We start from the raw sequence: 26,709 nt of genomic DNA, 5'->3' as shown, positions 1-26,709 counted from the left end.
ACAAGAGAAGGATAGTCACTTGACAGGGAGGGAGAAAGTGGCTTGAAACCAGTGAAACCAGTTCAGCATCTCTTTTTCCTCTCTTTTATATCCGAAGACAGAGTTTCACAGTGCACTGTCCAAGGAATAGTGTAGAAGAGACTGTCCTACATTTATTCCCCAAAAAACTTACTGCACATCAAAAGCAAACATTATTATATTTTCTTTTATATTCTTTTTTTCCTCTGTTTTTTTTTTCTTGCATCAATCTTGCTCGACAGCTGTAGAAAAAAATCAGGTGTTTAGAATGACCTATGCATTCATTACAACAGCTATTGTACTTTCCCATGAGCATAACTGCAGCAAACTGGAGTGAGAAAACAAGTCACCGTTTGTGCCTGCTTCAGAAATCAAAAGCACCAGATATACACATAACCTGACGAGGAAATATGGGAAATTCCCATATGTAATACCACCTGAAACTTAAACATTTTCTTCTCCCTCTGTAATGCCCAACACTTAAGTTATTAATCACTACACAATAACCACAACTTAAACGTATGTAAAAAACTGACACAGTAAATAAAGCAAAATGCATTAAGGGGTAAGACACCAAGAGTTCAGAAACCTACGCTTCCAGGTTCCAGTTCCCTGCCCTGACACAGACTTCCTACACCACCGTGGAAAAGTCACTTGATGTCCCCATGCTTCAAGTTCTATACATAAAATGGAGGCAACAGCACTTCGTTACCTCATCAGCATACAGGAAGAATAAACAGAAGATTGCGAAATGTCCGCTCACTACTGCACTGAAGGTCACACAGAAGCCTTTGATAGGTAAGAGCAAGAAACGTTTTAAAGCACTATTTTAAAAGTATTTTATTTCTCTTTTAGATGGAGCACTCCTGTAGCCTTAGTCGCTAAACAAGCTTCAGTGAGGCTGCCAAGGAAAAAATTCATTTGCCCATTTACACAGTGAACAAGGGTACGATGACAGTACTGACACTGCCACATTAAAAAAAAAATGCAACGTGCATATTTTTGTACATTGAATGTCTGACAGGATATTTTAGAATATGAAAGGAATCTTGTAGGCTCTTGTTATTTAACAGTGTCACAGAGATTATCAACATACTATAACATCACAAAATTTGTTCGCAGCGGGTAAAATTCACCCCCTGCAGTGAACTGACAAAAGACTATTTAAACCCTAAATTCAGCCTTCGTGGCTGAGCGAGTGACAGCCTTCTGCTAGCACGAACAGGCATATCTTTCACGGCGAGCATATAAAAAGCACTTCTGTCCTCGGAGTGTTTCCTTCGAGGTGATTTTGGTCCCCCACATAAAGAAGTTGAGGGAATCGGCTGTAATCTAGAGCCCCAACGCAAGGACGCAGCAGCCTCACTTATTTGCACTTGTTGATTGAAATAAAATTGGATGATAGCAACGTCCCTGTATTCCCACGACTTTTAAAACCAGGAAAGCCCACGGAACTCAACCATTTTGTTAAAATAAAGTCGTACTACGCTTTGGCTGTGTACCCAGGGGGTTGTAAAGCCAGGCTCGCGTTCACAAAGCGCGCTCGCCTGCGGCCCGGCAGCGCCCCGCCGGGTACCCCCGCTCCTTCCAGGGGCTCAGGCACGTGGAGAACACCGACGGGGAGCCGTGGTGGCGAGACCCCAGCCAGCAGCAGCCGTGGGGCGACCTACAAGTGCTGCGAGTCGCCTGGCGAGACCGTGCCTCCAGCCATCGGTTACAGGCACACGAGGCGCCCGAACAGCCCCAGGGGACACACCCGGGGAGCAGGACGGGGCAGCTGCGGGGCGACCCCCGCCCAGCACCGGCTTTGGCGGCGCTGCTCCCCGCCCTGGCACGCACCGCCACAGGTCCCCGAGGACAAACCCGCGCCGAGCCCCTCGGCCCGGCCGCGGATCGGAAAGTTGGACGCGCCCCACGGCTCGCTCTACGCCGCGGGTTTAATTTTAGAAAGGTGCCAGCAGCGGGCTCCCCCCCCCCACGCACTCCCCCGCGGCACGCGGTGCCGTGCCCTACCGGGTCTTCACCCGGCTGCTTTAACCCTACCCGCGATAAAAACATAAAAGAAATAAACCCCAAACCCCCACGAGGCAGCGGCGGAGGCCGGGGAAAGGCCCGCTGCCCCGCCATGGCCGCCGCCCGCTGCCCCGCGCCTCCCCGCCCCGCACCTGTCGGGTGGTTGCGCGCTGCGGCAGGGCAGGGCAGGGCGGGCGGGCAGGCGGCCGGCGCGGCGGCAGCAGGGGCAGCAGTGGTAGCAGGGGCAGCAGTGATAGCAGCGGCAGCAGTGCTGGCGGTGCTGGCGGCGGCGGCAGACAATGGAGGCGCGCAGGCCGGGCACATTGACACACGGGCGGCTCGGCACCGCCCCTCCGCCCGCCCGCGCCACTGCGGCGAGCGGGGGAGAGGGGAGAGAGATGCGAGGGAAGGAGGGGAAAAAAGGCTGAAAGACAGCGCAATCCGCGCCGATACACTTGTTGGGGTGTGATAAAAGAGGAACGGGCTCCTCTCTCCGGCCGCACCGGGATGAGGGCAGGGCGGGTGAAAGCCGCTGCCGGTGTCCCCCCCCAGGCGGCGAGAGCAGTGCTGCGACCCGCCCGGCCCCCGGCGGGGTGGAGCCGCCATTACGAGCGGGGCGGGGGGGCCGGGCTGGGCCCCGAGCGCGGCGCTGCCCGGAGGGAGGCGAGCGGCTGCCATGGCGCCCCCCCGGCGGGGCGAGCTGAGCCCCGAGGAGAAGGAGCTGCTGCGGGTCATCGCCACAGGTGGGCCGCGGCCGCCCCCTCCCGCGGGGAAGGGGCCGCCTGCACCCCTGCTCCCACTCTCCTTCCCCTTTCCCTTCCCGGCGGGAGGCCCAGCGCTGCTGAGGGGATTTGCGCTGCCATTGACCTGACGGGGATGTTCTGGGGATAATCGGGGCCCTGAGCCCGTCACGTCGCTCCCCGTGTGCCGCCGCCGCGGGGCGTCCTTGCGGGCGCGGCGTTCCTCAGCTAACAGGGCTCGGGCTGCCTTCCCCCAGCGCCTGGCGTTCCTGGCGCGTTACCTTGAGTTCTGTGTAGGAGGCCAACTGCCCCCCGTCACGTTGTGTGCGTGTTAGGGGTTGGGGGATTTCTGTGCTTCTTGCCGGCTTTCGTGGTGCTGCATAGTGATCCTTGCAGCCCTGCCTAAATACTTTCGGAAAGGCGTGTTGAAAGCTGTGAGTGGTATTTGTTAGCTGGAGGTGAACTAAAGCTGCCTGATGTGCTTCGTGCACCTCTGTACGTGGTTCTGAGTAAGTTCGAACCAATAGGAAATGTTATTTATAGTTTTGGGGCTTTGCTCGCAATTACGTTCACCCGTTCCCCTGTGTCAGATGTAAGCACGGGACAGCCAGTGATCAACTTACTGTGCCTCAGAGTCAGTCTGGCTCACTTTAAGCAATTCAGACCTTACTCTTGGAAATGCCTCTAATTTACCTTATGCTTATAATTAGGATTACAGGGTAATCCTGGTTGGAAGGGCCCTCAGGAGGTCTCTGGTCCAGCCTCCTGCTCAAAACAGGTCAGCAGTGAGGCCTAAAGAGGTTGCTCAGGGATTTGTCTGATCAGGCCTTGAAAACCTCCAAGGATGGAGACAGCAAAGCCTCTCTGGGCAGCCCCTTCAGGTGCCTTACTGGGCCTGTGGTGAAAATGTTGAGTTTTGTTACATCTGATATGATCCTCTCTTCCCTTCAAATGCTGCCTGTTGCCCCTTGTCCTCCTATCACACAGCGTTATAAGCAGCTTGGCTCCAACTTCTGAGAGCTAGCCAACTCTGGAAGTTTGACTTCTGCCAAAGTTTAGTGCCTTGTTTGGAAATCCTTCAGTGGTTTGTCATACAGAACTCTGAACTTGTAAATGCAATTTTTCTTTGCTTTTCTTGCATTAAAGTTTACTTTGACAGTCGTGTCTTGAGGATTTGCTATTTCTAATATTTGTTATTTTGCTGAGACATTCTGAAAACTGCACCAGGTCCTAAGAAACTTCTTGTATGTTTAGAAAAAAATTATTTGGTGAGCAGGCTAGTTGACAGTGCCCTGACAATTGGTCATTGTATTTTACAGCACTATTGTCAAGTGTGTGAGATGAGCCAGGTTACTGGCGCTTTTCCCTGAGATAATAAATTTCCAGATACAAGTAAAGTGTATGTTTCCTGTATACGTAACATACCAAAACATTACAAAAGAAAATAATTTCTGGTGTTTGTAATCTTTGGGGGGGGGGCAACAAAATGAACCCAAACTGAAATTGCAAAAGCTGCTTTGCTGGAAAGTTGCTGGAAGAGTACCTCCTTGTGATGCATGAAGAAAAATGTGAAGCCCCTCATTAAGTGAGGGATTATAATGTTTATATTTATTTAAGCAGACCACTGTTAAAAGAGCTTTGCTTGTGATTGAATCGGTGATCAGAACTTTCTGTTAGTTGCCAATAAATTAGATTTCATTAATTGAGAGTCAATGTTCTTTTGTTTCAATTTGATGAATAAAGTTGCATTGAAGGTCCCTTCAGTTATGTCAGTGGGCTTTATATGAGATTTTCACACCTGTGCCCTAACTGAAAAGATTCACGCAGCAAACTTCCTTCTGTGAGAATCTAGGCAGCTCTTATAGATGTGCGGTGCTCTAGAAGTACAGAATGTATTAAAATGCTCAATATTGTTTTACCCATTCAGAGTTGTTCTGATGCAGTTTATGAAGAGACATATTAGTGTCATGCTCATGTGTGTATGTAGATCAGATACTTCAGAAAAAATGAATGCTTACTTATACCGCATGCTCTTAGACTACTCTTTGATGTTGACTTCTTTGCTTTTAGAGCAGAAGGCTGTTCTTGTGCTTCTTTGCTAGGTGTGGTTGACTTACTGATAGTTAATCTGCAAAGATTTTTTTTTTCTAATCAGTTGTGCTCTTTTTCCTGTTAATTCTTCATTCCTTTTTCTCATCCCCTTTTCTTTCTGTGTCTCTTTTTAATTAAAGGAAACGCCGAAGAGGCTGGAAGACTACTGGGCAGCAAGAATGTCCGTGTCAATTGCTTGGATGAGGTATGACACAACTGTACAAGCATTATACTGGGTTTAGCAATGAAAATACTAGGTCCAAAAGACCTGCTTGGCCTTTTTATAACACCGCTGTACAGACTCCTGGAAATCAGAATTCTTTTGAAGAAGTTTCCAGCCTGCAGCTGAATAAAGAACCTTTGAAGAGCTCTTAATTTCTTTAAGGAAGCTTAATGTTATATAAGGTAGTACATGGTTTGTATTTCCTCTCATATTCCTGCATGAGCTTTGGTGTCTGCAAGGTAAGTTGAACACTGCAGCAGGATACGAGGGGATGCTCCCTGGCTTCTTGTCACCTCCACCAAACTGCAGTCCATCTGTTGTTTATCTAGCAGCAGGCAGAGTGAATAAAGAATATCTGTCCCCATTTTTCACCCATCTCACGCCTGTACCACGTCACCTTTTGCAGAGCAATAAACAGAGTGAGCAGCTAGGTCAAAAGTGGAAAATGCTGTCTTCTGCAGAGACCGATATGATAGTCATGTAAAAGATGCAATTCTTTGTGTTACGTGAAGATGGGAGGAAGTTGTCAGAGAAAAAACTCTTGCATGAGTTTCATGTTTATTTCCTCTTCATTTTTTCTTTACAGTGTTTCTCTTTACAAAAGCATACAATGTTAAAGTGTAACATGGAAACAAAACTGTAATTGACCAATATGCATGTTAGATCAATGTGTAATTTATTAATTTAAATAGCCAGCAACTTGTGTATGTTCTTGATTAGGTACTTTGTATCAGTTTGTGTTTTTCCCAGTTTTATCACTTCATAGGATCGCTAGGAAATTGAGGTTAGAAAGGACCTCAGAACTTTAACTCCTTGTCTCTTGCCCTCCCACCACCATTAACCAAAGAGTTGGCCTGTGTCTTCTCAGGAACTTTCCTGTAGGCACCAGCAGGCTGCTTCTGTGTCCCCACTAGGCCATCTCTCCTCTGGCTGATGAAACCCAGTTCGCTCAGCCTCTCTTCACTGCTCCAGCCCCTAGCCTGAGAGCTCCCACCATGTCCTGGCTTTACCCTGCTGAACTTGCTGCAGTTTATCCATGTCTTTGTTGTACTGGAGGATCTGAAATGACTGCACCCATGATGTTAGTGCAACATTACTGCTGAGAGGATATGGTTTATTAATAGGCAGCCTAGCAGAGTTATGCCTTAAGCTATTGTTAGAGAAGAAACACTATTAACAATACTTGTCTAGTGTTCACATCTGACTAAGCCATATGTGCTTTGGGTATATTTAAATAGTTCATCTGATGGACTTCTTGCATCCTCCCCTCTCCCGAGAGTGGTACATTGTGAGGCATGTTGAACCAAAAAGGGTTCAGATTTAAAATTTTTAATCCAGCGGTCATCTCATGGCAACTTTTAGAGGCAAAATGTTTCATAATAGAAAAAAATCTGATGTGTTATTCTAATATTTGTACACAAATAGTGTATGAAACAACAATTATACATTAGCTTTGTCCGTTATCCAAGGCTGCCAGAACTGGAGACTGCTTTGAATGCATCAGGTCTCTCTTTTTTTTTTTTTTTTCCCTCAACTGCCTTAGCTGTTTATTTTGAAATTCACTTTTATTACTACCGTTACTTATTTTATTAAATTATATTAATTTAAGAAATGAGTAAATAGAACCCTGACAAAATCAAAAGCTTAGATACTGAGAGCGAAGGGAACTAAGAATTCATTTCCTTTTCTTAAAGTTTTGGTTTTCTTTTTACACGAGAGAGTCAATAGAATGAGCATGGTTTTAATGCAATTCTCTATTCTATTTGTGGTACAGCAAATATACGATCAAACTTTAATAATTTTGTGTGCTGGAGAATCCACATCCAGTAGAAGGCTGTTACATATTGCACTTCGTGACTTAAAATACCAATACGTAAGACAATGTCCCATTACCTTCTGTTTTGAATGTTTCTAGCCTTACATTCTAACTGCTTAGGTCCACTTGGTCATTAGATTTTAACCTAGAGGAATCAGCAATCTTTTCCCTATGTATCTTTAGACAGGACAAAGTTGCTTTGTAGTACCTTGCAAGTACATTGACTTTTAACAATTATACCTAAAGTTATTTTTTTATAGTAATTGAGCTGTATTCATGTCTCTTTTCCAAATCCTTTGCAGTTATTTCACCTTCTTCCTTCAAGAGTGTAGGCATAAGCTGGATACAATATTGCAGCATTGCTTCTGTGGTTGTTACAGATAGATAGGCTTAGAGTCTAGATTTCTTTTTAAACTGTTTTTTAAATATCTGCTTCCACTGCTCATGTGTCCAAGACTTGCTCATCCTTTATCTCCTCCTATCTGCAGTACCATGGGTCACGTAGTAGCAGTAGATGACTTAGAAGCAGCATAAGGCCCCTTTATTCAAATTAGCTTTGCCAATCTTCCAGAATGGTGCAGGTATCCAGGAGATACAGCCCTATTTTTTTTCCCCAGTGTTCTTTCTCACCAAATCATTTTTGTTGTTGTTTTATTACTTTTTTTTTTTTTTTTTAATTTGTGGATTTAGGTAGTTGAAGGAAAGGACATTGAGTAAGCCTAAGTATTTTCCCTATGAAAACAAAGATATACATAGCTCTTCATCCGTAAGTTTAAGTTTTTAGCTGTTTGATTCTGTCAGCTTAAATCTAAGAGGCTTTTATACTCAGATAATAAACAAAAGGGCAATGGAAAGAGGTGCAAAAAAAAAAAAAAGCCACCCACAAAACAACAATAAAAACCACCCACAATTATATTTAACTTAAATACATGCTGCTTATTCATTCTTATCCCATTTTTAGGTGGGGGAGGTTGCTAATTCAGAAACGCAGTGTGGAAGAAAATGTTCAGGAGTCTTCTTTCCCCTAGAAGTACAGAGCTTGTAAACAATGCTGTGATTTAATGTTGGCAATTTGCTGACTCTAACGCCATCCATTTGCCAAGTGGGGCTAAGAAAACTACAGAAATACAATCTAGAAGAAGCAGATTAGGCTTCTAGATATGGAAGTTACCTCCAGTCATGTTGATAGCTAAGGTTAATACTTACTAAGGGTAATACTACAATACCATATTTTCCTGATAATTGATTTATGCAGACTAAGCAGAAAGCTTTGACCTTAAAAGACTTCACAGTTTTTTCCTATTTAAAATAATTTCCAGGTTCATAATTTTATCACATATAGAACTTCCACTTGGCATTGGCAGCATTTTTTTTCTAGTTTGGTAATTCAACTGTTCATTCTATAATATAAAATATGTCTTTCAGAAACAGTCCCCATCTATTTGCTAATTACAGAATTCAAAAATGTGTTGAAATTACAGCAGCAGCCTGCCTATTGGTGCATGTCTTTCTTTTGATGTTTTTGTGTAGTACTTCAAAATCCACAAATCAAAGAACATTGAACATCTATTAAGAATTCCCTGACTTCAGTTCAGGACAGTGATGTCGAATGTGATTTTTCATCACTACAGTTAAACAAATCATCAGTCAAATTTAATGTAATACCTACATGAAGACAACAGCTCAGCAGGATGACTGACTATAAAGGAGGAGTATAACAAGGAGATCTATACTCACTGAAGAGTGTTTCATATTAGAATTAGTTCCTACTTAACTCTAGATAACTTTTTTTTATCTATCTGTCCAAAACCAGGACAGTAGACTAGCAGCACTCAGTACCATTTCTGTTAAGTTAGAGGCATTTTTACAGTTCAGATCCAAATATTTGGCTGAACTAGACCTAGTAAGTTGTTCTAACTTTAATAATGCTTTTTTATTTTATTTTATTTTAAGGAGTTGATTTTGAAGACATTCCTTAGTAGTATCTATGTGTTCCTTGTGGCACCTGTTTTTCCTGTGTCATTTCTAGTAACTTCCCAAATATTGTCTTAAATAAAAGCCAAACCTTCAGCCTGTGCATTTAATTTGTGATTTTCTGAATGAACTGGATTGTCTGAATGTAAAGAATAAAATAACACACTTTGTCCCTGGTAATATCCAGGTGGCTTCCTCAGTGCAAAATGAACTGGGAAGGGAAGAGGTGGTTTCTTCAGCAGTGGAAGCATGTAAGTGTGTACAGCAATGTTTTGGCCAAGGTTTTCCTTTTTTTTTTTTTTTTTTTTTTGGTTTCTTTTTAATGTAAATCACCTTTGACCTAATCTCCAGCTAGGTGGCTAGTTTTCCCATGTGCGGTGCTGTGATTTGCCTGAAACCTGCTGAGGGAACCGTTCTGGTGTGATCCAGCCCACGTGTGCCACATCTTGGCCAAGTTTTCATGGTTGTGGTGTAAGACAAATGAAGTGAGTGTGAGAGGTGTAAAGCACGTGGAGTGTTAGTACTACTTTGATTCCTTTTTCCTTGAATAACACAGGTCAGGTCGTGTGGCTGTTCCAGTTTGTGATAGTCAATCATGAGAGTGTTACCCACAAAACAGTGACTTCAGTATGCCTGTGTTGTGTTCTCACATACTCAGCAGGAGTGTTTGGCCACATAAGCTTGTCAGCTTTTCTGCCAAACATAGGTCACTGGTATATGAGGTGATTTTTTTCCCTTTTGTTTTATCCCAACTCCTGCTCCCTGGCATTTCCTCTCTCTTGCTGAGTACCTCCAGTCAATGAATGTTGAGAAACAGCATTGTTGAGAATTTACTCTACAGTTCCTTGAAGACAGAGGGTTGTTTTTACAGTTTATGATCTTTACTTTGTTCATCCTGTGGAAACACACCTTGATGTAGTAGCTCCCAGGTGCAGAAGAGAAATACTGATCTGCTTTCTTCTGCCCTGACTTCTAGCAGTGGAGTCCAAGCCCTCCCTGGTTTTGCTACTAATCTGCCCCTCCTGCCTTCCACTAGGTCCTTTTCTTCCCTCCTGAGGCGATTCAGCCTACCAAACCCACAGTGTATATTTTTTTCTTCATTTCTGCCACCATGGCAGCAAGCAATAGCTCTTGAAATCTCATCTTCTTCCTCATTTGCTTCTGGTATATTTTCAGCATTGGGAACTGGGCATGGCAGTGTGCAACAGAGCTGGGCTGGTGTGGCATAAGGCATAGCCCCTCTATGTCTTTGAGTCCTTGGGGGTGGATTAGCTGAACAACTGGGTCAGGGGAGGTGCCAACCAATTTCTAGAGGCTCTGCAAACTCGATCCTCATGGTACAGTCAGGCATACAGGGAATGCCTACAGCCCTGCAGAAGACAGGAGATGTTAATTTTCCTTCCTAGAATCTGTGTGGTATCCCTACAAAGCGAACAAAAAACTGGGAAAGATTCACTTTTCTCCCCAAGGGAATGAGTTCAGAAGAATGGATTTTTGGACATAAGAACATTTCATAGTAGCCGCTAGAAAACTGCTGCTTCATCCTGTATTCCATTATGGAAGAATAAAGTATTTCCTTTCATCTCTGTGCTTAATAAACTGTCTGCCAGCTTAGTCTTTTAAGGATGGTGCACTGACAAACCAAATGTCATGTCAAAAAGCTTGCTGTTTCTGGACCCATCTTAGATATTCAACCTGTGAATCACATTTGCAGCCACTTCAGCTTCTGCGTAGGAGCATAATAGAAGATACCAAGCTTTTCCAGACAAGCTTGTGTTTATCCTGTGCCTTTTTAGTTTGCTGTGAATGTAAAAGGCTGATATTAGTGTGACTTTAAATCCAGTTTTATAACATCTCTGCACATGTTTTTGCTTGGTATGTTTTTTGATCCACACCACAGCTTGATGCTTTCAAAATTGAATCAAAGGCTTTCCTGAAAGTTTCCCAGAAGGAGGGGAGTACAAAAGAAAATACCTTTCCTTTGTCCTACAATCTTCAGACAGATTTTTTTTTAATTGAAAAAACTCATTCTTTATATAACCAAAATTCAAGTAATTGTTTTCTTAAAGTTTTCTCCAATCAAAAACCTTCCTTAAGTTGTATCATGTTACAGAGATACTTCCCTGTGCTACTGAAGGAGGAGTTTCTACAACATGACTTCAAACTTGGACTGGCATCTAAAAATTACTGTCTATGTAATGTATAATGTATAGTAGGAAGGAATGCCTTTCTTTCATAGGACCACAAATGAAACCTAGCAAAAACAGTCACAAACTCATTTAATGAACTTCTCTTCAGATCTTCTGTTTCTTTAATAGCAGTTTATATTGCAAGATATAAAAGTGTATCTGGTTGCTAAAATAAGGTGAATCAAGAAATTATTTTTCAATGTTTTCAGTTAGGATAGGGAGTAATGAAATTATACTCGAAAAATGTTAAAATTATCACTTGTCCAATTTCCTTCACCTTTAGGATTTTTTTTTTTAATGATACTGATAAATATAACTTTAGGTTTTGTATTATAAATGGAAGCAAAAAATATATTAAGGCTCAGACTGACAAGTAGATTATTTCAGAAGATCACATTACCCTGCGTTTATAGAGCTGCAGTGATGTTCTACATGACTGTATTCATGCACATATCCCTAACCTGCAAAAAAGGGAAGAAAATGCTATTTTAATTTCCACCTGGGACAGACTAAATCACATTCCCATGTACTCAGTGCTGGAGAATGTTTTTAGGCAATTACTGTGTCTTGGCTGATAACTCGAATCCTGACTTGGTGTTAAGTGGAAATGAACAGTGTATTGGAAAAAATGCATCAAAATCTCAGAACTGAATGTCATGCAGTTTGCTCAAAAAGAACTGCTTCTCCCTGGCCTTTGAGAGGGAGAAAGTGTGTGTTAACAATTCCCCACGGTTCTGAAAATTGCCCCTAGGGCTTGCCCAGGTTCACGTTTGTAGTTACAGCAGTGCGACTCCGAGAGCCTCCCTTGATGAAGGGTAAGCCTTTTTGCACTGGTGCAGTTTATCAAACGGCAAGGTTTGAGAATGTATGGTTGTTAACACCTGGTTAGAGCTGGATAGCTTCACAAGGACCTTTAGAGTTCTGACTGGTGTGAGATCCCAAACACAGTACCAAAAGGATGGATAAATGGGAGAGAGGAAGACAGTAAAATTATCAGTAAGTGTGACTAAACAAGATGAGCTTCAGAAACTGCAATTATTTTTTTGCATTAAGAGCCTATTTCTAATTTCCTTGTTACTTAGCTTATAATGCAGGGGAGAAATAACAACTTGAGGAACCTGACAAATTTTCTACAAACAAGCTTTTCCTGCTATGACGAGCTTTAGTTCTCTTTGGTCTTCTGTATAAGACATTAGTGTTAATGACTCATTTGTGGAAAATGTTTCTCTGTTTTTCAAGACTGGTCTGTTTTCAGATATATAGCACAGCAGAAAACACTGACACCATGGAAAATAGAAAATATACTGCACGATAGTAACCACGTTTTTTCATCAAGATTTTATGAGCTTTTTTGTTCTTCCTAGCTTAAATATTACACAGGGCTTTGGCAGGTACACTGAATGTGTGTGAACAAGTGAAAATTCTCTGTGGCATGAAGACAGAGAGGTGCAACTAATTCTTGTATGCTTCTTCCTCTTTTCAGCATGGCATGACCCCTCTAATGCATGCAGCCTACAAAGGGAAAGTGGACATGTGCAGGCTGCTCTTGCGCCATGGAGCTGATGTTAACTGCAACGAACACGAGCATGGGTACACTGCCTTGATGTTCGCTGGGCTTTCAGGTAACTTCTGACTAAATTTATCTCACTGATTTTTTATGGCATTGATGTATACAGTTTGCCATAAATTAATAATTTAAAGGAAAGTGTTGATGCCTTTGTAGCACGGAACGGTTGTGATTGGAAGGAACCTCTGGATATCATCTAGTCCAACCCCCTTGCTCAGGCAGGGTTCTCTAGAGCACGTTGCACAGGATCACATCCAGGCAGCCCTTGAGTATCTCTAAGGAAGGAGACTTGACAGCTTCTCCGGGCAACCTGTGCCTGTGCTTTGGCACCCTCCCATTAAAGCAGTTTTTCCTCATGTTCAGCTGGAACTTCCCATATTTCACTTTGTGCCTGTTGCCTCTTGTCATTGCAAAGAGTCTGGCCTCATCCTCTTGACACTTTCCCTTCAGAAACTCACACACATTGATCAGATTTCCCGAGTCGTCTTTGCTCCAGGCTGAACAGGTCCAGCTTCTACAACCTTTTTTTCATGAGAAATGCTCCAGTCTCTTAATCATTTAGTAGCCCTTCCCTGGACTCTCTCCAGGAGCTCCATGTCTTTGTTGTACTGGGGAGCCCAGAACTGGACATAGTACCCTCTGTGTGGCCTCACCACGTGTGAGTAGAGGGGGAGTTTTCTCATGCAACTTTTTTTTGTGCAGTGGGATTTGTTCTGTCTAATCATACAGTTACACTGAAAATGATGCTGCACTGTACTTTTTTAGGACTTTGTATCACTAGCTTGTAGTAATATTTGAAGCTTGTCACATCAATCCAATATTTTTCAAAATTTGCCTCTCTTCTATGTTATTTTTGCAACTATGCAAAAATGTTGTGGGCTTCTAAAATCTATTCAGTACGTTTTAAAAATGTATTTCCTTACATTATTTTTCTCCTCTCTTTTATATATATGCGTGTGTGTGTGTGTATGTGTGGTGCTTTGCAACTTTCCTCTTGCTCTTCTTTTACCCTCATGAAAGGAACAATTATATTTTGAGTGACAAGAAGGCATTGCGTAAGGCATTGTTCCTTCTAGGGAAAGGATTAGATTTGGCAAGGCTAGGTTATTTTATTAGGACACTAGAACTTTCTGTTTTGGGAAGATGTAAGATTTCTTATCAGGTAGGGTTTAAAGTCTGCTTTCTTTCTTTATTAAAAAAAAAATAAATATTTTAAAAAAAAAAAAAAAAAGGAAGGCATGTGTGTACATGCACTCTAACTGGCCTATCAGACTTCTTTTCTGCTAAGACTTTCATAAAAAGATTTGGGAAATTTCAGCATTTTATGACACTGAGCAATATCAGAGCTGCAGCAAATAGATAGGAACAAACTGTCAGAGGCTGTTAAAATGCCTGCATCTTTATGGAAATTGCTCTATTTTTACCATTTTCTCCCAGCTGTGATTTTAACCTGCCATCTGGGTTTGCATGCTTCTGAGCGTTGACTTTAAGGTCTGTTATTTGTGAGTGCAAAAGGTACACGAGTACTACTGATGCATTGCCTTTGTTTTTAAACCAGAAACCTTAAATTCTGCCTACCACCCCCTTCTTTTTTCATATATATTTTTTTTCCAATTAGCATGTGCACAAAAACTGATAAAGTAAGAGTACCTTTGAAAACGGAACCAGCACAAGTAGTGCCAAGTGCCCTTAGTAGTCTCTGAAGGGCACCAATTAAGTCCTATAATCTTCCCATCAAATTTTAGCTTCATTTTATTTGGTATTTAGCCCAGTCTGAACACCCAGTTCCCACTGTGGAAAAAGGAACAATCTGTTCTCTTCTCCATGCTCCTGCTACATAATAGTACTGAGTTTGTTTTTTATTCTTAGAATAGCAAGCGTTGTAGTTGAGCTGCCAAACTAGATTAGTAGAATTTGCTTCTGTACTGCTATCCAGGGGGACCAAGTGCTAGGATAGTTAGAGGCATATGACTCCCATCAGCTCCCCAGGGAACTTGATGTATGTTACAGAGGGCAGAATTTTAGCCTGCATGAATTTAGTTTTCCCTTCGATTTAATGTTTTGGGACCGTAAATAAGGAGGCAGCACCATGTTTCTCTTAGCTTGCTCTTAAAGTAATGTTCTTAATAGTATTATTTTTCCTCACTGTTAATCGTATTAGGTTTTAATAAGAAGTTTGCTCCTTGTTCTTCTATAATATGAAGAAATACAAGTTCTGGTTTATTCTTTCTAATTCCCCATATCTTCTCCCAAATTCAGGAAACAAAGAAATCACCTGGATGATGTTAGAGGCTGGAGCAGAGACTGATGTTGTCAACTCTGTAGGAAGGACCGCAGCTCAGATGGCTGCTTTTGTGGGTAAGGTTAAGGTGTAATATCATTTCCTAAATCCCTAAAATAAAATGTTAAGTTTTGATGCTTTGTATTGGTGAAACAGTGTTCAATAACCTGTCCTGAACTGACACGGTTCTTTTTCTTCACATTTCATCCTGTAACAGAGTCCATTTATGTTTTATTTCCATGTTCGTTTCTTCAATGCACAAGTGATGATATCTGTAAGAATAGATGTTGCTGTTCTCCAAGTGTGCAAGTTCATGCAGTGTCGTTATTTTGCAGACAGTAAGAGGAAGCTTGTAATAGTTGAGGTCTCTGAAGTGCATGTGTGTGCTCCTGCAGTACAAAGTGTGTAACTGGAGCTTCCTCTGGAGGAAGGAAAAACACAGTACTACAAACCAGGAGCTCTCATCTGAGCTTTGGCACCGGCATGCTGTGCTGTAATGGTTAGTCATTTCCTGCCCTTCTCCCTCTGCACGTGTGAGAGGGAGAACTCTCAGGACCTGTTCTGAGATAGGTCAGTACATACTAACCTGGACTTGACTAGAATAAGAAAAGAATTGTCATTACAGAGTGCTAGGTGGTCATGGGCAAAACATGCAACCTTTTTTGTTTTCTTTTCTTTTTTTTCTAAACCCTTTTTACTTCTTTACCCACCTCAGCAGTGATCAGAAGATTTCTGCATTAACGTTCCCAAATACAACCCAAATATAGCACTCTTTTTCTTTATTTCCAGTGAAGATTTGTGATAAAATACCAGAAAAAAAGTGGTGTATTTTTCATGAATCAGCTAGTGCTGTCCAGATGGCCCCACCCCCAGCAACCAAAAATGGGGGTCTATTTTCATTTTAATGCAGCCTTTTCATCTTCGTTAAATGTCTGAGAACTCTCCTGCAAGTCCATTAGTTGTTCCGGATTCAAAACCCTACTTTGACATTTAGATTTACTTCCTTTTATAGTGAGTTAGTGCAGTTTCAATTTCAATTGTATTTCCTCTTCTTTTAAAGAGTAAAAGATTGATATTACTCACTTGAGTTTCAACCAGCAAGTCCTTAACTATCCACATAACATGCTGAAGAAGTCCACTCCTATTAATTACACTTAGGATTTGGAGAGATTATTGGAATGGGATGTTGAATTGTGTTATTAGTGAATGATTAATGGCATCTTCAACATAATTTTGGAGAATTCTTGTTTAAAATCATCATATCACCAGAGTAAATATTTTAAAATGTACTGAGATACACTACTCTGCACAAGTCTGAACAGTGGAATCTCTTCTTTTTTTATTCTCTGTCCAATCAATTCATCTGTTGTTGTGTGGGAAGTGAGGATGCTTCTTCTATCATTGTCTTACCCTGTGCTCTATTAGCTTTGAACAGTCTCTTCAAAAACAGTGAAGGGTTTTAAATCCTGGAATTTGGTTGTCTGTGTCTTCCACTGATGATAAATTGAGTTAATGCCAAGTTAAATCAGTCAATTTAAAGAATGTGGCCCTGACCTAGAGAAGCTAAGTGTTACTTTTGCTTCAGCCTAGTAATCCATCGCTTTGGTAGATGGGGAAAACAAGGAGCAGGCGCAACTTCTCTCATGCTCTTTCTTTCATCACAGTCCTCCCCTTTTTTTCTTTCAGTAAATACTAAGCATGTTCTGTTATTTAGATTAATACACTACTGTCTGTTTGGGGCCTGAGAACTTGTAAGAAGTTTGAATGCAAATGTCATCGATTTTTGAAAATGCAACGTGGAGAGAACTTATGTTAAGAAATTTTAACACCGATATGGCACTACTAGTATAGCTGCACATCAGTCAGAATACTGGCTTTCTTTATGGCTTGATTCTGAACATAATAAATAACTTCAGGGAGTTATACCTATTCTTTCAGTTTGGGCCTAACAGGGAGAAAGGATGCATGAAGGGGATGGAGTTCTCGAAACGAAATTTCATGAAGTTATTTTCTTCTTGAAGTCAGTAAGTCATGCTTTAAAGAGAAGCAAGACCTGCCTGTTACCAGTCTAAAGCATGTCAAGCTTAGCTCCTTTGTGGATAATCCTCATCTGTGTTGCTTATTAAGTTTCAGGGTTCTTTGGTGATTTTTGTTGTTGTTATGATTACATTTTGTTAGTGATTGTTTTTTCTTGTGTGTTTTTAGGTCAGCATGATTGTGTGACCATCATCAACAACTTTTTTCCACGTGAAAGGCTGGACTACTATACTAAACCACAAGGCTTAGATAAAGAACCAAAACTGCCAGTAAAGTTGGCTGGGCCTCTCCATAAAATTATCACTACTACTAACATGCATCCTGTTAAGGTGAAGTAGCATGTGAATTGCATGTGTTCATTGGCATGGGAACTGTTTTTTTTATGTCAAAAAGCATTCAGCTCTTCCATGAATCCAGTTGAGATCAAAAGCATTATCTACTAACTCAGATGCTTCTGAAAATGAGAAAGAATCAGGCCTAATGTCTAGACATGACTAAAAAACTGAAGCTATTTGAGTGTTCAAATAAGTTAGAACCTTGAACTAATACCTTTTAAGTGAAGAGATTCATATTTTTAACAAAACAAAGATTATTTTCTGGATTTATTTTTTCCTAGCCTTACTCAAAGTGAAAACATAAAACAATTCTCATTATTCTGTTAGTGCTTGTCTCAGCATGTATATTCCTACCTTAATCACTGGTTAACCATGGTAACATTTGCTGCTGTTTCTGAACGTATATGCAAGAGATATTTATTTTGACTTGCCAGTATATTTGCTGAAAATAAAGCTTATGTGAGGTTGATGTGTTCCGTGGAGCCACTTAAGTTGTACAGGTCCAGTTTATTTTAGGTGTTCAAAAGGAAATACATTTTAGGACAGTGTGTAGTAGTTTCTGTAAGTGCTTCTTTTAAAATAGCTGTAATTCTTCAAGTAGCTCTCTTTCTTACAGTTTTTTAATACCAGTATTGATTTTGAACACTTCTTGTATGGGAACTGTGTATTACAGTATAGTGAATAATAATAATAAATAATGACACTGACAGAAGAAGGGGAAGAGAGCATAAGATGGAAGTAGAGGAATATTAGAAACTCCACTGATATTTAGTTAAAAGACCTATTTAAACTTTAATGCTAGTAAGTAAGTTTAAAGATATACTAGCTCTGATATGGATTACATCTTCTTGAATCTTTGTCATAGATTGTGTTGCTAGTAAAAGAGAACCCTTTGTTGGCTGAAGTAGAAGCACTGCAGAAATGTTACAGGGTTCTGGATCTAATTTGTGAGAAATGTATGAAGCAGAAAGATATGAATGAAGTACTTGCTATGAAAATGCACTACATCAGTTGCATCTTCCAGAAATGTGTTACGTTCCTAAAAGAGCGAGACGATAAACTAGATGGATTCATCAAAAAGTAAGTATTTCTACACAAAGGTCTGAAGTATGCATATGAGCTAGATTTACAGGTATCAGAAAAAGACAACTGTAATAGGAATAGTTGGATTGGTTTAGGTAAAGGCTCTGACAAGTAAATTTTGAAATAATCCCAGTGCATTCTTCAGTGTTTGTTTTTATTTTGTTTTAACCCCAACAAAGCATTTTGCTACTTCACTCTCACGTAGATACTGGTCTGCTTGTGGATGATTATTTTTCAGTGTGTGGCTTAATTATTAAGTACTCGTTTCAGAGCATACACTGAATTATTTTTTATTTCATAACACTTGTGCATTAGAATACAAATAATTTCACTTGCATTTTATACACTTCTGAGTTTAAAGTTTCAGAATTATTTTGAATGATAAATCTTCTCTATTAATTAAAATATGGAATAGGACAGAATGAGGACAGACTACAACATGCTGTGTTTGTTCTTGAACATTTACTGTATGATTTCTTATTTGACTTTGTTTTTAAAAAATTTAGTCTCTTGAAGGGGAGAGATAAAGATGGTTTCCCTGTGTATCAAGAGAAGCTAATTCGAGAAAGTATCCGAAAGTTTCCTTACTGTGAAGCTACATTGCTCCAGCAGCTTGTGAGAAGTATTGCTCCTGTTGAACTAGTAAGTTTTTTCTATCAAGAAAATATTTTCAATAACTTCAGTAGTAAATTCAGTTTAAACTAAGTCATCTTTCATTTTCTTAGCTTCTTCAGTGTTTTATGCTAAGCAAAGTTTTTGGATGTCCCTGAGTTCTCTGGTAAAATGGAAGTTCATTTTATATGTTGCAAGAGAATACTGTAAAATATTTCAACCTAGTAGTGTTGGTTGCTTTTTGTTGTTGTTGTTGTTCTGTTTTTGTTTTTGTTTTTTTTTTCCCCCTGTGCCAATACCAAATGCTTAAATGCCTCAGCTTTTAAAGGAAATTGAAAGAGTTTGTTTATGTGGCTGAGCTTTCTTTTCGTACTCTGGGATGTCCATCCAGTTTCTCTTTTCCAATGTGCTTTTACAAACTGTAGATTCAGACAGAGATGATGATTTCTTCTTTCCAGGGTCCAAGTGGACTTCCAGATTGAATCATTTCCTATGTTTAATGCATTCATTATTTCCAGTGTATGTGAGAAGTTGATAATATTTGATGGTAGAAAAGGGAAAAACATTCTGTGAAGCTCCCTTTATCACAAGGAGAAACAAGATGATGGCATATGCACAGTACAATGTGTATCTGAATTAGGAAATCATAATTACAAGTAAAATATTTAACTTCAGCTTTCCTCATACGTCTTTGCTAACACACCTCATTATAGTAGTTTTCATTAGTTAATCTTACACAAAAGTTGTTATTCTTTTTTTAAAAACTGTGTTCTCTCTGGTGTCTGAGAGCTAGATGTTACAAACCCTAACACTGGGGAAATGGCACAGTTTTTTGACATACTTGGATTACGCTGAGTGAATTAAAAATAGCCTCCATCTTAAGTGGCTCCAGTGAATGAAAATGTCCTGAGGTTTAATGCAATCCCTACTGTTTGCCTAAACCAGAAAAATAAACACAGTATGAAAATGTAAGCCTTCATGATGCATTAAGAGCTGCCTTAGAGTAAACATATTCCTTCCTCTCTCTTTTCTTAGAAGAGCTTGCAGCCTTCTCCCTTTAAAGACATCTGCTTTGTTGCACTGTATTTTTGTCCATTTTACAGAACTGGAAAAGATAAGATGCTATAAATTTTTAATTTCCTGGAAGCCCTTGACCTTTGGCAATTACTCGGATTTGGTCTGGGCATCTCAGAACTGGTGTAGTAGTTAGGGCCCTGCATATTCCATGGTGGTCCAACTATTTAAGGATTTACAGAGAGCTGGAGAAACTTGACGTTGTTTCCTCTGTTTACATCATTGCCCAAAATAACTTAGTTTATGGTTACCAGTAAAATATACTCAATCTTACTGCCTGTATTGCATGGGAAAGATACTGCAAATAATAATAAATAATATATAAATAATAAGCAAATAATTGTTTTGAAAATTCGAAGTTCTGACTATTCGGTCTGCAGTCTGAGTACACTGAGCACGACAGTACACCAGTGCTAAATAAAACATGTTTTAACAAAAAATCTGTACCATCACAGAGACTAATATGCAAAAACCTGCTGCATAGGATCTACAAGTGGATGCCTGTGAAAAGACCACTGAGTTCTTTAATAGTATTAGGAATAGTAATATTCATTAGTTATAGTTAATTATAGTTAATAACACTTCATTAATTCATCCAAGAGATACGTTACAGGGGCATCCATGATACAACAGCAAAAGCAATGGGGTATTCCAATAGAAGAATGGCACAAAGAACAGATGGCACAAAAGTAAAATAGTTCAAGTAGCACAGGAATAGATGTACATGGAGCACGTTTCAGGAGTTATTTCAGGTGGAAATGAGGAAAGCAAAGCTATCCATTAGTAGTAATATACTTGTATTTGTGAACCTCAATGGGTACAAAAATCATCTTTTAAAGCTTCTGAACTTTGTCTCCATGTTTTAATGTGACTGAATGCTTCATTTGGAGGTCTAGACTTCTAATTTAGGAACCTTATGCAATTAATGGATCTTCAAGGAAGATTCAGAGCATTAAAAGTAAAACTTGTTCTCTGAAGAGAAAGGAATCTATTTTCCAAATGCAGCGGAGTCAGTGGCGAATATTTATACTTCAAATCATCTAGCTTGTCTGCACAGAAAAATAGCAGTTGTTTGAATATACAGGCTAACACAGGTGCTTTGTATTTTATATATTTGTTACATTTAAAATTCTGTCTATTCTACATGAAACTAACAGTGTTATTTAGGACTACTCATATACTTAATGACTGTTTATGTCTTAGGTAGTGCCTTCTATATTATCCAAACATTTGCCCTGCATTAATAATGCTTCCCTCCAAAATAGCTTTTATAATTATCAGTATTCATCAGTTAAGGAAGGGGTAAATCTCACTCTTTATAATGAGCTTCTTGAATAATCCCACAATACGCAGTTACTTAAAAGTCCCGTTATCTTTGCCTTCAAATTTTAGTTTCATTGCACCATGCTTCTGGTATTGATTCAAAACAAGGGCACAGGATAAGGGAGCATTCTGTGCAGCCATTGATTCTTCAAAATGTAAGCATGTGCTAAAAAGCTAAGAGATAGTTACCTTCAAATCCATCTCCTTTTTTGCAGAATAAAAAAAAAAAATGGTAATTTTTATCTTCCCTTCCACAGAAGCGAAGGTCTAAGTTAACTTTATATACAAAAATGGATGTAGCTGTATGCATGCTAAATTGTTCATGCTACTTGAAGCTTTATGATTTTGTTTTGTATTCTTGCTGTTACAGCATCTTCAGTGAGACTAAGCTGGCCACTTAGAAACTTGAATTACTTTGCTTTTCTCTCTATTGTCCCTCTTCACATTGATTTTTTTTTTTTTTTTTTAAACTGAAGCCTACAGGATAACTGCAGTATTTGCTGTGTTTTACAATTGATTTTGTTCTCATTACCCCTTCTTGACTTTCAGGGTTCTGATCCTACAGCATTTTCTGTACTTACACAAGCTATTACTGGCCAAGTGGGTTTTGTGGATGCTGAATTCTGTACAACTTGTGGGGAAAAGGGAGCAGACAAAAGATGTTCAGTATGTAAAATGGTAAGAACCCATAAATAGTTATAAGGTATCACACAAGTTAGTACCATTGAGGTGATGAGGATTTTGAATGTTTGGCTATTTACCATGTAAGCTTATGAGGAATCGATCACATGTACATCTGCACTGCAAACATACAAGTCATCTATTTCTAGGAGAGATGGCTGCAGTTCCAAGTAGGAGTACGTGGATTGCCAAGTGTCTTATGTTTAAGGATTAAGAAAGAATAAAATTTCTGCATGTTCAGAGTTAAGCAAAACAAACTATGCTTCTAGAGTTTTGTATAGGTTAGAATTGCTTTATGACCTTACAAATTGCTTTAAAAAATACCATTAAATGCTATACATAGAAAGATTTTACTTGAGGCACTAAAAAATATAAGATTTTTGTGTATTTTTATAATACATGAAGATGAATTAATGGCTCTGACTTTCAGGTGCTGTACTGTGACCAGAACTGCCAGAAAATACACTGGTTTACCCACAAAAAAGTCTGCAAGACCCTGAAGGAAATTCACGAGAAACAAGAACTTGAAGCTGCCAAAGAAAAAAGAAAACAAGAAAAAAAGCAGAAGAAAGGTTAGGATCTATTGGTTTGCTTGCTGAAACTAAGGCAACATGGACTGTACCATAAGGAACAACAGTAACAAGTCTTAAAAATCTGTAACAGCTGAAGTTAAAAGAAATGTCTTTGTTGTAATGTAACAACATAACATGCATTTGTTGGAATTAAGTCTTTCAGTTTGCAAATGCTGTATACTTTCTAAAACCTGTTTTTTGCTGCTAGAGTTACATAGGTTTCTACAACTGAAGCATTCTGGATTACATTACACTATTTCAAAATCCAAATTTTAAAACAAAATAATGAAGAGGTTCATGACACTCTGCTTTTCATTGGAGGTATTGCGAGTTCCTCAGAGACAGGATCTTGGTAGATGGCTCTTCTCCCTCCTGTTCTAAAAAGGGAGGCTAACTTTTTTTTTATAACATTAATACTGCAGTACCTACATTTTCATTTTAACTCCTTCAGACACATGGTTAACACACTACAGACTTTATCAGATTTTCTATTTTTCACAAGACAGTGAACTAATCCTAGCTTCAAGTCCCCTTGTGGTGGTGGTGTATCAACCACCATCACATATGTATGATCTTCATATCAACAGTAGTTTCAGTTCAGAAAGCTACTAATACCCCTTACACATCCTATATATCAGCAAAAACGATAAAATATAAAAAAAAAAAAAAAATCCACAGCTGTAACTACAGGTGAAAACAAGAGTTTACGAGTGTCTACTGCAGAAGGGTGAGTGCTAAGAAACTACAGGCTGAAGCATAGACTAAAGAAGTTGTTAGCTCCATAGCCCAATGGGACCATGGTATGTTTTGGCAATGTTGTGGCTAGCGAGGACATTGTTTTCAACTGGTTATCAGTCATAACAGAATAAGAAACCAAGGGGGATTACTTCTGAAGATGCCTTCTGAAGGGCCCCCAACTAGGCTTTCCTCTCTTTCTTTTCATAATTGTTAGCATGTGACCCCCACTTAGCAGAATCAGGGCATAAAGTTATTGAAGTGTTTTTTCTCTGAAAAAAAAATTGCTTAAAAATTAAAGTTGTACTAGCTGACTCCTTTCCATGCAGTCAGGTTATAAAATTTGGGATGACTCATTTCAGCTGGAGTTCATTGTGGCCAACTGTTCATTAGCAACAATTTCTTCAGTCTATTATGTTATAAAAAAAAAAAAAAAAGCTTCCTGCACAATTATATAAGTAACTTTTTTTTTTTTTTTTACAGAACACCTGTATTCTATGTTTAATCAGCCTGCAGCCATTCTTTGAAGAGTGAACTGTAGTGTCAGTAAAGCATGTTTGAATTCAAAGTTAAAATAACAGCGGAGTTCTGCTCTGTTCCTCTACGTATGAAAAGGAACTGTGGCAAAATTGTAGAGAAATTAATGAGAGCTTTGTGTAGAGTTAGTTTCAGAATAATCTTATGGTGATTTAAGCAGAACTCTCATGTCTTACGTCTTTGTTAGTGATGCTTGCTAAAGTAGTCACTTTTTAATGCAAAGTTTCCTAGCATTCATTCTTCTGGAATAAAAGTGGTTTGCTAGCAGATGAGTTCTGTATTTACGGATGATGGCTCTTCTCTTTTGTCTAGATGAAGTGCAACTAGGAGAGTCTAGTACTACAGATGAAGAACAGTCAGCTCCTGGTCCAGATGCTACCAAAGAAGTGGATCCAAATCATGCTGCTGACCGAACAGAAGAAGCTGAACTTGCCAAAGAGTCCGAGGCACTAGCCCTGAATCCTGACAGTCCCCTGGAAAGTGAGACTAGCTTAGCTGCCGTTGATCTTCAAAAAATACAAGATTCTGAGGAATAAGAGGAGGGTAGGAAGGGACTAAGCATTCTGGTGAAGTCCCTGTACCCCAAGGGTCAGAGATATTTTTTTTTGCTGACCGTGTCTGAGTTCTTACAGCATGGCTTATGCAAGACTCTCTATGAAAGCATATCTCTGTTCACGCTGAGATGAAATACTGGCTAGTTTGTCTTTAGGATCTGTTGTAGAATAAAATAACAAAAAAATTATGATAAAAACTAGTGGCATAGATCCATCTGTATGTGTACCAGCAGTAACCATAGTAAAATCTATGAGTATCTGTGGTCAATCAGCCACTTAGTTTAAATTTTAAAAAGTGTTTTGGATTATTCATGTTTTCAGAACATGAAATCTATTTTATTTGTAATTCAAATATTTTTTTCTGCAAGAACACAGAACTGCAGTTAAAACATTGGGAAGCCAACTGTTAAATTGCTTTTTTACACCGCTTTAGGAAGCTTTATCTGAAAGAATTCAGTAGCAGTTAAGTTTCTAAAGATACTCATCTGAATTCTCAACTTCTCATGACATTATTGTAAATATTTTTGACTAGTGAGTGCACAAAAATAGTGTCTATTTTGTGGCAACTTTATTAAATGATAACTGCTGTTTCAGATATCTCAAACTTACTGTGAAATGTGTGTTTCAAGAGAATTGATTTCATTATTTATTTGCTCAAATATAGTCCAAGTTTATCAAAGCCTAATGAAGGGAAGACCAGAAGGATTTTAAATATTTTGACTCTCCCAAATAATAGTTTCTGAATCCCAGCTTTCGGGTGAAGATGCCTTAGAACACACTGGGATGTTCATGAGTTATTTTATAAACATAAAAGATGTTTAATATTGCACATGCTAAACCTGGTCAGAATGAACTAAACGGGAATGTTCATGTATTCATTGATACAATTGTGATTTCACTTAGGCTTTCAACTAAATAGCTTATATTGAAAACAGCACCCCTTACCTTTGCTGTTTTCACTCAGATTAGCTGCTGTTTTGTATGAAATTAAAGGGAATGCCACAACTAAAACACTACTTGCTGCATAAGAAGGATGGTAGAGTTTGATATCCTACAACTGTTGGATGAATAACTGATGTTTTGAACATGGCAATATCCTTCAACGTAGAAGAATAAGGACCACCCTCCATACAGAGGAAAAATGTTATTAATTTTTTACTATTTAATATATTGAAAGTTTTTGTTTATTATTCTTCAACTTGTAAGAGTGAGGATACATAAATGCAGGGAATGTATCTTTTGTATGATCCAAGAGTGTTTTAATTTCAATGATTAAATGAATAAAATGTGAAGAATAAAGGGAAGGTTTTCAAAAGCTGGGAGCTGAGTGGCAATTCTGTTTACTGCATCGGTGAGGGCTGCCGGGGCATGCTGCGATGTTCTCATGTGAGATATGTGGGCTTCATGTAGCTCAGGTGTGCAAGTTTATTTTTATGACAGCTGGGGCCAAGAGCCAACGGGGGGCAGAAAGCAAGAAATGTGTGTCTGAAACTTAGATAGGGAGTCACAGTAACTGCTGCCACATGCAGAAGTGCTCCTTATTCCCAATTCTACACAAAGCTGTTGGGGCTCATTGGGATGTATTTCTCTTTTAACACTTCTCTGGTAATGCCATTCATTCAGAGCAAATGATTCAGAGTCTTAGAAGTGTCATAAAATCCACAGCACAAATCCTGCTTTCATTCCACCAGCCAACACCTTTCTTGATAAAGAAAAATCCAAGCAACAGAGAAACTCTGGAAATCGGAAATAAGTGTGAAGGCTACCTGGTGGAGATTATGGAGATGTGTTTTTATCATTCCAACTTCAGAAGGGTTCTGAATCGTTACGAGCAGAGGATGCCACGCTTCATTCTCTTTGCAGTGAATCTCAGAACAAAAGCAATACAAATTAAGGCCCTGGTGGCCTCAGAAGAGAGCTACTTCAGCCTTCCTCAGCTTGAGCTGGTGGCAGCTTTTCTGTTGGGAAATGACAATAAGTTCTGCATACACTTGAGATAATGAGGAGCCCTTGTACAATCATGAATTGGAAGAAACATCTCACGTGACGTTACTGATACAGAGCTTAATATAGAACGAAAATTAACATACAATTTACTGATTCATTAAGCAAGGTTTTAAGTGATAAGACAGCTGTGGAGTGCAAAGCCAAGAGATAGCTCTTGCGTCTTCACGGGTATACGAGTCACAAGACTTTTTTTCCTCTCCACTGACCTTGCTTTCTAGGAAACATGAAGTCCTCCCATCTGCTTTTC

At 39.6% G+C, this 26,709-nt stretch overlaps 2 protein-coding genes across 2 annotated transcripts in view; one reads left to right on the top strand and one right to left on the bottom strand.

The window, feature by feature from the left end:
• The window catches only part of BZW2 (basic leucine zipper and W2 domains 2), a 55,559-nt gene extending 53,202 nt beyond the window's left edge, over positions 1–2,357 (bottom strand). Inside the window, exon 1 of the mRNA XM_082753749.1 lies at positions 2,184–2,357. The gene's annotated coding sequence lies outside the window, so the exon portion shown is untranslated. The remainder of the gene's footprint in view (positions 1–2,183) is intronic.
• A 305-nt stretch (positions 2,358–2,662) lies between these two features.
• On the top strand, positions 2,663–25,769 carry ANKMY2 (ankyrin repeat and MYND domain containing 2). The gene is made up of 10 exons (XM_082752308.1): positions 2,663–2,774; positions 5,003–5,067; positions 12,548–12,686; positions 14,891–14,989; positions 17,118–17,278; positions 18,150–18,364; positions 18,874–19,009; positions 21,926–22,054; positions 22,488–22,629; positions 24,214–25,769. Exons 1-10 carry the CDS (start codon positions 2,708–2,710, stop codon positions 24,435–24,437), a joined length of 1,377 nt encoding a protein of 458 aa, XP_082608434.1. The 5' UTR covers positions 2,663–2,707; the 3' UTR covers positions 24,438–25,769.
• The last annotated feature ends 940 nt before the right edge of the window (positions 25,770–26,709 follow it).

The sequence above is a fragment of the Aythya marila genome (genome assembly GCF_965140915.1).
Source record: "Aythya marila genome assembly, chromosome: 2".
NCBI lineage: Eukaryota > Metazoa > Chordata > Aves > Anseriformes > Anatidae > Aythya > Aythya marila.
This window is presented reverse-complemented; position numbering and strand designations above follow the sequence as displayed.